A 12,150-nucleotide genomic window follows, 5' to 3' on the forward strand; every position below is an offset into this window, starting at 1 on the left:
TTTGGACAGAGGAAGGAATCGTCTCACTGTGGGTCTCAGCCACAGAATGGCAAGGGTCCAAGCCCTGGGTGCAGACTCCTTTGGTTCCGTGAACTCCAGGCTGGGTATCCCCCGCCCCCCTCCCATCTGTCTGTCTCCGCCCCCCCTCCCATCCTGCCTCTGGCCCTGGGATTGCTCCAGGCTGGTAAGGACATGGCATCCTCCTGTCTCTTAGCAGGAACCATCCCATCCTAGAAGGGGCTGCTGTTTGCTGAAGGAGGGACGATGGGGAGGGAGCTTTGGGCCCACAGAGAGCAAGGCAGCTGCCCCGGGTGTGTGTGTGTGTGTGTGTGAGAGAGAGAGAGAGAGAACAGAGGCTGAGGACTGTCCCCTCTCCCTGCAACCACTGCCACCTCCCACCCATGCCCCTGAAGCACTCGGGGTTGGGGGGAGGTCTGAGGACGCGTGGTGACACCCCAGCAAGCAGCAGAGCAGGCCAGGGATGGTCAGAGACACATGGCAACGCAATGGCACTCCAAGAGATCAAAATGCATTTAATGTGGTCTATCTCATGGCTACGTCTTTAGATACCACTATGTATTGAAAATAACATGGAAATTCTCCGGTTTCACCATTTAAAATAGATTTGACATTCTGTGACCTCACGCAGGGCAGACGCCCTGGGCGGGCGGGGGGCTCCTGAAAGCGGCTCCTTCCCGCCGCCACCTCCCCCCACCCCCCAGCCCCCTGGGCTGGGCAGGGACCAGGCAGCACAGCACCAGCAGGGGTTCAGGGGGCAGCCGGTGTCCCGGGGGCTCGCAGAAGCCGCACGTGGCCGCCTCCCCGCTGACATACGTGCACACACACCCCTGGACCCACACACACCCACAACACACATACACAAACACACACACACGCTCCCACGCGTGTTCACATGGACCAACATCCACCCCCTCCGACACACGCCTGCCTTCAGATGCTTCAAGCGGACACACATGCCCCTGTGGACACGCCTGTGGGTTAACACATACGCGCATGTCCCACCCAGAGTCAGTCACATGCGACATGGCAAATGCAGGACACACACATACACACACACACACACTTCACTCCCCCGGGGGGCCAAGGCACCCTTGCTCCTGCCGGCACACGCGGCCTCTCCCATTCACCCTCCCCGCTTCCAGTGCACTGGAGAGAGAGCCTATTTTGGTCTTTAGCACAAGCAATGAATAAATAAATATATAAATAAATAAATACCGGGAAGGGGGCAAAAAAAAAAATGGCAGGAGAGTTTGAAACCCAGCATGTGCCCTGATCCAGCGGCTGTGCTCCCTCCTGCAGGGGCTGGGCAGGGAGGCAGGGCCTGAGGCAGCCCCGGGTCCTGGAGAAGGAGAGGGAGTAGGAGGCTGCCCACTCAAACCCAAGGGACAGCTGTCCAGGGCCACCTGTCCCTCCCACGTGGACCCCACCTGCACCCCACAGGGCTAAGGCTGAGAAAGGCAATCCGGCGTGGGAACTGGGGGCCAGGTCTGGGAGCCAAGACATGCCAATGCTGAGGCTAAACTTCCCAGGGGACAGAGCAAGGCAGGTGCCTCAGCCAAGGGACCTCAGGGTGGGGGCTGCTGGGTCTCTAGGTCCCCCCACCCCACCCCAGCCCCGTCCTCAGGGAGGAGGCCAAGAGGGGCCGGAGCCCTAGTCCATGCCACACCTTCTCTGCCCCCTGAGTGTCCCCACTATGGCCACAGAGTCCTTGGTGCCCCTTCTGGCTCTGCGCTGTCTTGGGGAGCACACGGCTGGCTCCACCCCAAGTCTCCATCAGCTACCAGCAACACAACAGGGCCAGCAAAGCCAGTGACAAGGGGGACCCTGCAGCCTGAGCCCAAAGTCTTTGTTCCACTGTGGATGTGGAAATGAGTGTGACCCCGCCCCCTGCTCCCCTGCCCCTTCCCCCCACTCCATGAAGCCAGTGGGGAGGGGAAGGGGAGGAGCTAAAGGTCACCTAAGATCTTTCCTCTGCCAGTCAGCACCAGGGCAGGGCCATGCCCCCTGGGCTCGCCTGTAATGCCCCAGGTGTGGGTAAGGGGATATGGCCCTGTGCCAGATAGGCCCAAGCCCCTGTCACCTTCCCAGGGCGCACAGAGGGCCGGCAGGGACTTGGGGGCAGCGGGAGGGACGGACGGATGAGGCAGATAAAAACAGAAGCAACTGGAGCCGGACAACCCGGAGTGTCTAAGGCACGACTCACACTGGGAGCCCAGGGGGGGGGACGGGGACTGATCCACTTCCTCCTAGCTGGAACCCGATTCCCGGCCCAGGGAACCCCCACCTCCCTGGATTTCCTGACCGTTCCGTTCGTCCCTGCACCAAGGGGCGGAGGCCACAGGCAGGACTGGAGAGAGAAGCAGCCTCCAGAGTCGGCTGGAGGCAGTGGACCAGCGGCACAGCAGGTGCCCTGTGCGGCCCTGAGACGCACCTCCAAGGTACAAAGTCAAATGCACAAAGATCAAGTCTGTTTCTTCCCAGCCCCCACAGCCCATCCCTCCCCACCCCCTGCCCAGTGACATTCCAAAGCTTCCAAGTCTGGCTCTCTAACACAAACAGACCCAAGCCACGCTGTGAGCACATGGGACAGCCCCTGTCCCGGCTGCACCTGCCCCATAACGGGAATGGGGGTAGGGGTGGGGGTGCAGAGGCCCGCGCAGCTTCTGGGAAAACTTTGGAGCCTTTATCCAACTCCCTGCATCTGGGGACTCTAATCGTCCTCTTGATCCACCCAGGAATTTAAAAAGATGTTGGTTTTTTTTTTCCCAATCGCATTGTCAATTTGTGTGTGTGTGTGTGTGTTTGTAAACAGTCTGACCCAAGCTCAGGTTGAGAAAGCCGAAAACCCGATGTTTCTCCCCAAGTTAAAAACCAGCCAGGGGCGCAGCAGCCTGTCAGCAGAGGAGACCCAGGGCCTGCCGCCCGTCCAGCCGTGGGTTGCGCCTCCACCTGCAGGCAGCAGCCAGGAGCTCCTGTGACCCGGCCCCGCCCCCCAGCCCCGCCCCAGGAGCCACCTCCCTTGGCCCCGCCCCCTGCACCTGCCACGGCCTCCCTCCCGCCAACCTCCTGAGGCTATTGCGAAGAAACGTAAAACAACTACAGCGCTACTGAGTCTGAGAAGACCCCCGGGCCCGCGCGGCCCATTCCGCTCCAACCGGGGTCCCCGCAGGGGCGGCCGCTGCGTGGGGGGACTTCTCCCCCCACCCCTGGACGCGGCGGGAGGCGGACGCTGCACACCTAGGCCCACAGCAGGCGGCGGCGGCGGCTCAGATCTCCGACTCCCGCCTGTAGGGCCGCTGCTCCAGGGCTCCTCCGCTGGGCTGCAGCCTGTCGAAGTCATGCCTGGCCTGGGGGCTGCGGCCGGCGGGGTCGGCATCCCCCTCGTCCTCCTCGTCGCGGCTCAGGAAGGCCAGCTCGTTCTCGTAGCAGAAGGAGCTGGCGCTGGGCAGCAGGAATTTGTTCTCCACCAGGTCCTTGGCGCTGCAGCGGGGCGTGGAGGGCACCTCGTAGGTCTTGTGGAAGTGCGAGTAGTCGATTTTGTACTGGTTCTTCTCCTCGAAGAGCACGGGCTCGAAGCGGTGGCCCCACAGGATCTCGTTGGCCAGGTAGGAGCTGCGGGCCTGCGTGGTCATGGCCGTGGCCTCCACCATGCCCTCGAGGATGACCACGATCTCGAAGTCGTCCGTCTCCAGGTCCTGCCGGCTGATGCCGAACAGCGGGCTGGCCTCGTCGATCTCGTGCAGGATGGTGATGGGCGAGACGAGGAAGATGCGGTCCAGGCCCTTGTCGAAGCCCACGTCGATGTCGATCTGGTCGAGCGGGATGTACTCGCCCTCCTCCGTGACCCGGGGCTTGATGAGCTGGGCCCGCACGTGCGCCTCCACGATGTGGCTCTTGCGCAGGTTGCCCACACGCCACATCAGGCAGAGCTTGCCGTCGCGCAGCGCCACCACGGCGTTGTGGCTAAACAGCAGCGTCTGCGCCCGCTTCTTGGGCCGTGCCATCTTGGCCATGATGGCTCCGATCATGAAGGAGTCGATGATACAGCCCACGATGGACTGGGCCACCACCATGAAGACGGCCACTGGGCACTCCTCCGTCACGCAGCGCAGCCCGTAGCCAATTGTGGTCTGCGTCTCGATGGAGAACAGGAAAGCCGCCATGAAGCCGTGCACCTGCAGCACGCAGGGCGTGCGGCCGCGGCTCTCGGCTGGCTCCAGGTCGCCGTGCGCCACGGCGATGACCCAGAAGATGACCCCGAACAGCAGCCAGGAGGCGAGGAAGGCCAGAGAGAAGATGAGCAGCATGTAGCGCCAGCGGATGTCCACGCACGTGGTGAACATGTCAGCCAGGTAGCGCTGCGACTTCTCGTCCATGTTGGCGAACTCGATGTTGCATTGTCCGTTCTTCTTGACGAAGCGGTTGCGGCAGCGGCGCCGCGTGTGCACCTTGCCATTGCCGAAACCGTTGGCGCCGGACATGGTGACCAGGTGCAGCCCGTCCTCCTCTGAGGACACGATGCTGTAGGGGTTGGCCCGGCTGGCTGCAGTCATCCCGGGCGTCAGGGAGCCCAGGCTCGCGCCCAGGAGGGCTCCTGCAACAGAGGGGACAGTGGTCTGCCTGGGGAGAGGGAGGAGGCGGCCCCTCCTCTACACCCTGACCCAGGCCCTCACCCACCCCCCACACATGGAGCACCTTCTACGCTTCCCTCCCCACCTCCTCTGCTCCCCCCCCCCACCTCCTCCACCTGTCCAGACCCCGCCCAGATAAAACCCTAGGTCACCTCAACTCCCCTGACTCCCACCCCCTGGGAGGGGGCTCTGCTTCCAGTGTTTACTAGGATGGATCCCATCACTGCAAATCCATACTTACATAGGGGCTGCCTACAGGGACCTGTGGACGCCCCACCAGACCCTGTCCTGCCTCCTGTTCAGAGCCAGTCTCCCCTGGGACCTGGGGGACCTTCATGGGTCTACCCTGGGACCTGCCTCAAATCTCACTCCCCCTGCTACAGACACAGCCCCCAAGCTACTCCCCAGAGCTCCTCCCTCAGGCCTGAGCCCCAGGACACTGGTGACAGTCCCCACACTAAGACACACCCACCCCACCCCACCCTACCCAGGGCTTGTTGCTGCCTCACCCCAGGACCTGGAACAGCGCCCACCACCCCCTGACCCAGGTGACTCCAAAACATGACCTGGGCCCCGGCCACAGCACCCAGGCGGCCTCCCAGTAACTCGTGGGGGCGCCCATACAGGGGTACTTGCCAGCTGGCTTTGGGTTGAGGGCCTGCCCTGTCCCTACCTCCCCTAATCCTTAAACCCAGGTTCCTGGGGACACCTCCCAGGATAACCAGCTCCCATCACTGCCCTCGGCCGGCTCCAGGGACCACCTGCTCGGGGCCAGTCACACACGCACTCACTCACTCCATCCCCCACAGTCAGTAGAACAAACCCTGCGCTCAGTGCCAGCCTGGAGCATCCCTGAGCCCTGGGAACCCAGAAGCCTCTGGACTTGGGCTCATCTGGACCAGGCTGGGGTAAGAAGAGGGGGAGAGGGCTCTGCTGAGGCAGGCAACCCCCAGAAGCTGCCCACACATGGGAACGGCCCACCGTCCCACCCAACCTGGCTGCGCCATGAGGTCAGAGCTACCCGCAGCACCTGTTATAGTGGCCCCCACCAGGAGAAGCCACCTTCCAAGGAGTTCTTGGGGCCGTATGCAGCAGTCTGCAGACCCATGGCCCTCTGGGAAAGGGCAGGTGACCCAAGCATCCCCGGTTCAGCCCCTAGCCGTGTGGCTCAGCTTCTGGTCAAATCTGTGCTAGCTAAGGCCTCAGAGGGGTCACAGCCTCTGACCTCTGCCTGCTTCCACTATAACAAGGTTCAGAGAGGTTCAGTGACTCTCCATGAGCCACACAGCCTCTCACAGAGGCGCTGGTGCTCAAACCACTTCCGTTTAAGGCACGATCTGCCCGGCCATCTGCCCCAGGGTACTCCACTGCCCACCTCACCGTGGGTCTGGGGAACTGAGGCCCGAGGAGGTGACAGTGGATGCTGCTTCTGCCTGGGCCAGGAGGCAGGGAGCCGGCGGTGGTGAGACCCCCCGGGGATGTGCTGGGAAGATGGCTCAGCCCCAAATCCCGGGGCCTTCCAGGGGGAGGGGGCAGGGGTGCTCAGACGCCGGTGGGAGGCCGCCAGATCCCAGCCGGCAGGTTTGGGTGGCCTGGGGGCCTTGAGGGACGTCCAGCGGGTCATGGCTGCTCCAGCTGGGGAAGCAGCTCCAGGCCTGCAGGACACAGAATCACAAGAATCAGAGGCGAGGGCGCTGCAGCGGCTCCTGGCAGCCCTGACGGGGTGGGTACTCCTGCTGCTGTGCACCCTCCTCCTAAAACCGCAGAGAGAACATCAACCAGGTGGAGCTCACACCCCTTCTCCCATTTCTCTGAGCCAGAAACAGACCCCGGAGAAAGTCACTTGTCCAGAGTCACCCAGCACCGGAGAGAAAGAGTTGGGACCCAGAGTTCTGGTCCTTGGCATCGTGAGGCACTGTTCTGCTGAGTCTGTATGCACGAGTGTGTATTGTGGGGGGGGTGTGCATGTGCATGTGTACATATTCATGGGTGTGCTTGAGCGTGGGTGTGTGGGTGTGCACAATCATGTTTGTGCATGGTGTGGGTGTGTGCCTGTGCAGGTATGTGTGTGTGCCTGTGCAGGTATGTGTGTGTGCAGGGTGTGCTGTGTGCCTGTGCAGGTATGTGTGTGTGCAGGGTGTGCTGTGTGCCTGTGCAGGTATGTGTGTGTGCAGGGTGTGCTGTGTGCCTGTGCAGGTATGTGTGTGTGCAGGGTGTGCTGTGTGCCTGTGCAGGTATGTGTGTGTGCAGGGTGTGCTGTGTGCCTGTGCAGGTATGTGTGTGTGCAGGAGGTGGTGTGTGCCTGTGCAGGTATGTGTGTGTGCAGGGTGTGCTGTGTGCCTGTGCAGGTATGTGTGTGTGCAGGGTGTGCTGTGTGCCTGTGCAGGTATGTGTGTGTGCAGGGTGTGCTGTGTGCCTGTGCAGGTATGTGTGTGTGCATGGTGTGGGTGTGTGCCTGTGCAGGTATGTGTGTGTGCAGGGTGTGCTGTGTGCCTGTGCAGGTATGTGTGTGTGCAGGGTGTGCTGTGTGCCTGTGCAGGTATGTGTGTGTGCAGGGTGTGCTGTGTGCCTGTGCAGGTATGTGTGTGTGCATGGTGTGGGTGTGTGCCTGTGCAGGTATGTGTGTGTGCAGGGTGTGCTGTGTGCCTGTGCAGGTATGTGTGTGTGCAGGGTGTGCTGTGTGCCTGTGCAGGTATGTGTGTGTGCAGGGTGTGCTGTGTGCCTGTGCAGGTATGTGTGTGTGCAGGGTGTGCTGTGTGCCTGTGCAGGTATGTGTGTGTGCAGGAGGTGGTGTGTGCCTGTGCAGGTATGTGTGTGTGCAGGGTGTGCTGTGTGCCTGTGCAGGTATGTGTGTGTGCAGGGTGTGCTGTGTGCCTGTGCAGGTATGTGTGTGTGCAGGGTGTGCTGTGTGCCTGTGCAGGTATGTGTGTGTGCATGGTGTGGGTGTGTGCCTGTGCAGGTATGTGTGTGTGCAGGGTGTGCTGTGTGCCTGTGCAGGTATGTGTGTGTGCAGGGTGTGCTGTGTGCCTGTGCAGGTATGTGTGTGTGCAGGGTGTGCTGTGTGCCTGTGCAGGTATGTGTATGTGCAGGAGGTGGTGTGTGCCTGTGCAGGTATGTGTGTGTGCAGGGTGTGCTGTGTGCCTGTGCAGGTATGTGTGTGTGCAGGGTGTGCTGTGTGCCTGTGCAGGTATGTGTGTGTGCAGGGTGTGCTGTGTGCCTATACGTGTATGCATGTGTGTGCGTGAGTGTGAGAAGCCCCCACTGGATACCTGGTGAACACAGTGCCACAAATTTGCCCAGTGTCCTAAGGACCTCCCCACACACAGCACGGCAAGGAGCTTACGCAGCTACGCAGTCTTAATAAACTGAGCTGGAGAAACAGCGGGTCACAGCCACAATCAGGCATGAGCAGGCTTGGCTGGCTCTTACCCAGTAGGGTGCACATGGGGAAGTAAGACAAACAATGGAATCGGAGACTTCGTTTTGCTGGAAGAGGTCAGCTCCCCATTTTATAGATGGGGAACCGAGAGCTGAGAGAGGAAAAGAGACTTGTCCCAGGTCACCAAGCAATTCAAGGGTCAGAACAAGATGCACAAGACAGCCCTCGCCAGCAGCTCCCAGGGGTCACAGGTGACGCTGGGGCACCCTACCTGAGCCACACAGGTGATCCAAGCCAGAGCCCGGTGAAGCGAGCCCAGTGGCACAGCAGACAGCAGACCACCAAGGGGTGACAAAGCCCGTCCGGGCCCAGCTGTCCCAGGGGCACCTGGATTTGTCTGCCAAGCTCCGAGATGTGAGCTTTTAGAAAGAACGCCACCCCGAGGGTGGGGCCCGAGACTCACAGGGTGGTGCCTCCGGATGGAGTGGAACACCCCAAGCCCTGCGACCTCAGGTTTCAGTGACATCCGGGAGGAGCCAGGGCCAGGCCTGAGCACATGATCCCGGGTGCCAAGAAAGCACAGGGCAGCAGGGACAGTGCAGGGTGTCCCAGAAAACAGAGAGCCAGCAGGCCCCTTCTTGAGGGCCTCCCCGTCCGGGACACCACCAGTCCCGGTGCAGGCAACAGAGGGTCGTGTGGCCAGCGGCACTCATCCTTGCTGTCGCTTGCTGCCAGGTATTGTACTGAGTGCTCCAACAAACACTCAAACCCCTAGACTAACAGTGTCACTACCAGTGACCCCCGCCCCCCAGGAGGGGCTGGGGACCAAACCAAGGCCCTCCGGACCCCAACTGGCCCAGATTAGCGGCTGGAGGACCCTCATGGCACTGACCCATGGCTGTCACTCTGCTTTGGAATGCACAGGGACCAGGCACTCACTGCTTCGTGACAAAGCCGCACCACCAAGCAAGTCCTTAGAGACAGCTTGAGACAGCTCAGTGCACGGTCTGCACCTCCACCAGCCTGTGCCCATGGCAGACATCAATAATCAATCACAGAACTTTCTTCCACCATGTGCAGGAGCAGCCTCAGAATCTTTCCCAACCCAGCCAGCACCCGTGAGCCTTGGCATGAGAGCCTGAAAATGTTAATCCTTCCTTTGCAGGGGCCAAAGAAGGGCCACTCGTGGTGCAGGGTGTTGGACAGCCGAGGCGAGCTGATGAGGGCTCTAAGCATGTGTGTGCAGGGGGTGAGGGGCAGGAGGGACTGATGTGATCTCTTACTCCTGACCACTTTTTCTAGGCCAAATGCCCCCTGCCCAAGTACTCAGGCAACCTCTGCCCACTGTGCCCACCCACGACCTGCAAACATTTGGGGCCAACGCAATGAAGCCCAGCTTCTGCCAGGCCCGGGGAGAGAAACAGCCACAGTACATCAGGATGAGCCCGGCTGGGGGCGGCTGGTGCACCATTCACATCCCAGGGGTTCCACCTGCCTCAAAGCCCCCTTCGGCCACTGGAGCAGCCCAGCACAGGGCAGGCCCAGGAGCTCACGATGCCAGGGGCAGCCTCTGGTCGGTGACTGGCGGGAGCAGGTGCACAGATGGCACGACGGGGGGGTGGGGGCTGTGCTGTCTCCCGGCTGCCCCAGCTGCCCCAGCAGTGACTCTGTCGGTAACACACACCCTTTACTGCTTCCTTCCCTTCCTGTCTCAGTTCCTTCCTCCCTCTCCTTGAACTTCCTGAGTTCACCTCCCACTGAACTACTTGCCCAGGGAACATTTGTCCTGGGCCCTCCCCGCCGAGTCTCCCAGGCCTCTTCCTGGCAGCCTTCCCTCCTGAATCCCCAGCACCACGAGGCCAATACGGCCCCTCCTCCCCCAAGATCTTTCCTTCCTACCCCCACCTCTTCCACGAAGCCCGTTTGGATTTCATAGCCCTGGAATTCCCCTGTTCTCAAGCCTCCAAGTCTGACTTGTAGGGGAGGTGATCTTGCCCAGGCCCCATCTCTGACTGACCTCAGAGGCCCAGAGGGGCTGGTACAGGTGCCCAGAAGGAGCTCCCTGACCAGATGAAAGAACGGAGCAGAAAGCAGAACTGAGGGATGTACAAGGGGATGATGGGACAGAGGAGGAGGAGACAGACATCGTGCAGAGGTGGTGGAGAAGATGGGTGGATAAACCTGGCTGATGGATGGCTGGGTAGATGGATGGGGGTGACCAGATAGATGAATGAGTTAGGTTGGTGAGCAGATGTGTAGGTGGGGGGATGAGCCATGAATGGATCAGAAGGTGGGTGGGCGGATTAGTGAGTAGATGCATAGGTCAATGGATGATGGGAAGGTAGGAAGGTGACTGAATGGATGGATAACTGAGTGGATGGATGAGATTGATGGATGGATAAATGGATGGATGGATGGATGAGATGATGGATGGATGGAAATGAATGGATGGAGGGAAGGAGGGAGGGAGGGAGGGAGGGAGGGAGGGATGGATGGATGAGATGATGGATGGGTGGAAATGAATGGATGGAGGGAAGGAGGGAGGGAGGGATGGATGGATGGATGAGATTATGGATGGATGGAAATGAATGGATGGAGGGAAGGAGGGAGGGAGGGAGGGATAGATGGATGGATGGATAAATGGATGGATGGATGAGATTGATGGATGGATGACAAAATGGATGGATGGATGAGATGATGGATGGATGGATGGAAATGAATGGATGGAGGGAAGGAGGGAGGGAGGGATGGACAGATGACTAGATGGATGGATGACCAAATGGATGGATGGATGAGAAAAGGAATGGATGTGTGGATGGATGATGGATGGCAGGGTGGGCAGATGAACAGACATAGGAATGCACAGGACAGGTGGATGAATGGATTAATAGGTAAGTGGGTAGATGGGCCAAGAGATGAGTAAGTGGACGGACAGGTAGATGTTGGCAGAGGGATGTGGTGATGTAGCAGTACTGGGTGGGTAACAGGTGAATGAGAGGCCAGGAGGGGGTGGGGATGGGTGAGAAGGCAGAACAGACAGATCAGCGAGTGGGTGGTGCATGGATGAGTGTCTCGTGGAATGTGTGATGATGTGGCTAGATGTACAGCCGAAACCTCCATCTTACCTCTTAAATTCTGTCTTCTAAGTGATGGTGCTGAGCGAGCACTTAACTGTCTTCAAGGCTGAATGAGCAGTGACTGCCATCTCCCAGGCATCAGCTGGGGAGGATCCGATCATTAAAAGACCCTAAAGTGGAGAGAACAAAGCCCAGACAGTTACTGCAGATGGCGCTGTGCTCCTCAGAGGGCTCAAAGACCACAAACGTCCACTAGAACCCGCATTTTCTTCTCTCCTCCCCAGGGCCTGTGGCCTGCTCATCTGAGGCCCCGCACCTTTGCAGCATCCCAGCTCTGTCCATGACAACCATGGCGAGCAGGGGTGGGAGGTAAGACAGGTCTTCACAGAAAACGACAACAGCAATGGAGTCCACACTTGACACCATAGGCATTGTTTTCCATATGCATCATCTCATGTGGTCCCCAGGATTAGAACGATTAGAACTACTGGAGGTTGGAGCTATTGCCTTTCCCCCCCAAAGAGGCAGGTAGTATGGTCATTCTTCTAAGGTCACAAAGGAACTCGGGCCCCCATGCTATGCTCCTACCCACTGTCTGCAAAGCCTTCCCACTGTCAGCTCTGGAGGCAACAGTGGACATCCAGGTGGATTGGTGTGTAGCTGGATGGGTATGTGTGAGGGTGGATGGATGAATGGGCATGTATGATGGGTGATGGATGGGTGGATGGATGGATGGTTGAATGGAATGGATGGGTATGAGGGCAAGTGGGATGGAAGGATGGACAGATGGACGGGCTTGTATGATGGATGACAGATTGATAGATGATGGATGGGTGGAATGGATGGATGGATGGTCAGATGGGCAAGTGTGATGGATGATGGATGGGTGGATGGGTGTATGGACGGATGGACGGATGATTGATGGGTAGATGGATGGATGAGGGATGGAATGGATTGAATGGATGGATGGATGGATGGGCACGTGTGATGGGTGATGGATGGTGGGTGGATGGATGGATGAATGGAATGGATGGATGGACAG

General features: G+C 59.6%; 1 protein-coding gene across 1 annotated transcript in view; it reads right to left on the minus strand.

Moving 5' to 3' along the window:
* Nucleotides 1–3,287: 3,287 nt before the first annotated feature.
* KCNJ12 (potassium inwardly rectifying channel subfamily J member 12) overlaps nucleotides 3,288–12,150 on the minus strand; it is a 30,583-nt gene continuing 21,720 nt past the window's right edge. Inside the window, exons 2-3 of the mRNA XM_062216638.1 lie at nucleotides 11,157–11,278; nucleotides 3,288–4,615 (exon numbers count right to left, since the gene is read on the minus strand). Of these exons, the coding sequence (XP_062072622.1) occupies nucleotides 3,288–4,574 (1,287 nt within the window). The 5' untranslated portion in view covers nucleotides 4,575–4,615; nucleotides 11,157–11,278. The remainder of the gene's footprint in view (nucleotides 4,616–11,156; nucleotides 11,279–12,150) is intronic.

Source organism: Lepus europaeus, chromosome 18 (genome assembly GCF_033115175.1).
Source record: "Lepus europaeus isolate LE1 chromosome 18, mLepTim1.pri, whole genome shotgun sequence".
NCBI lineage: Eukaryota > Metazoa > Chordata > Mammalia > Lagomorpha > Leporidae > Lepus > Lepus europaeus.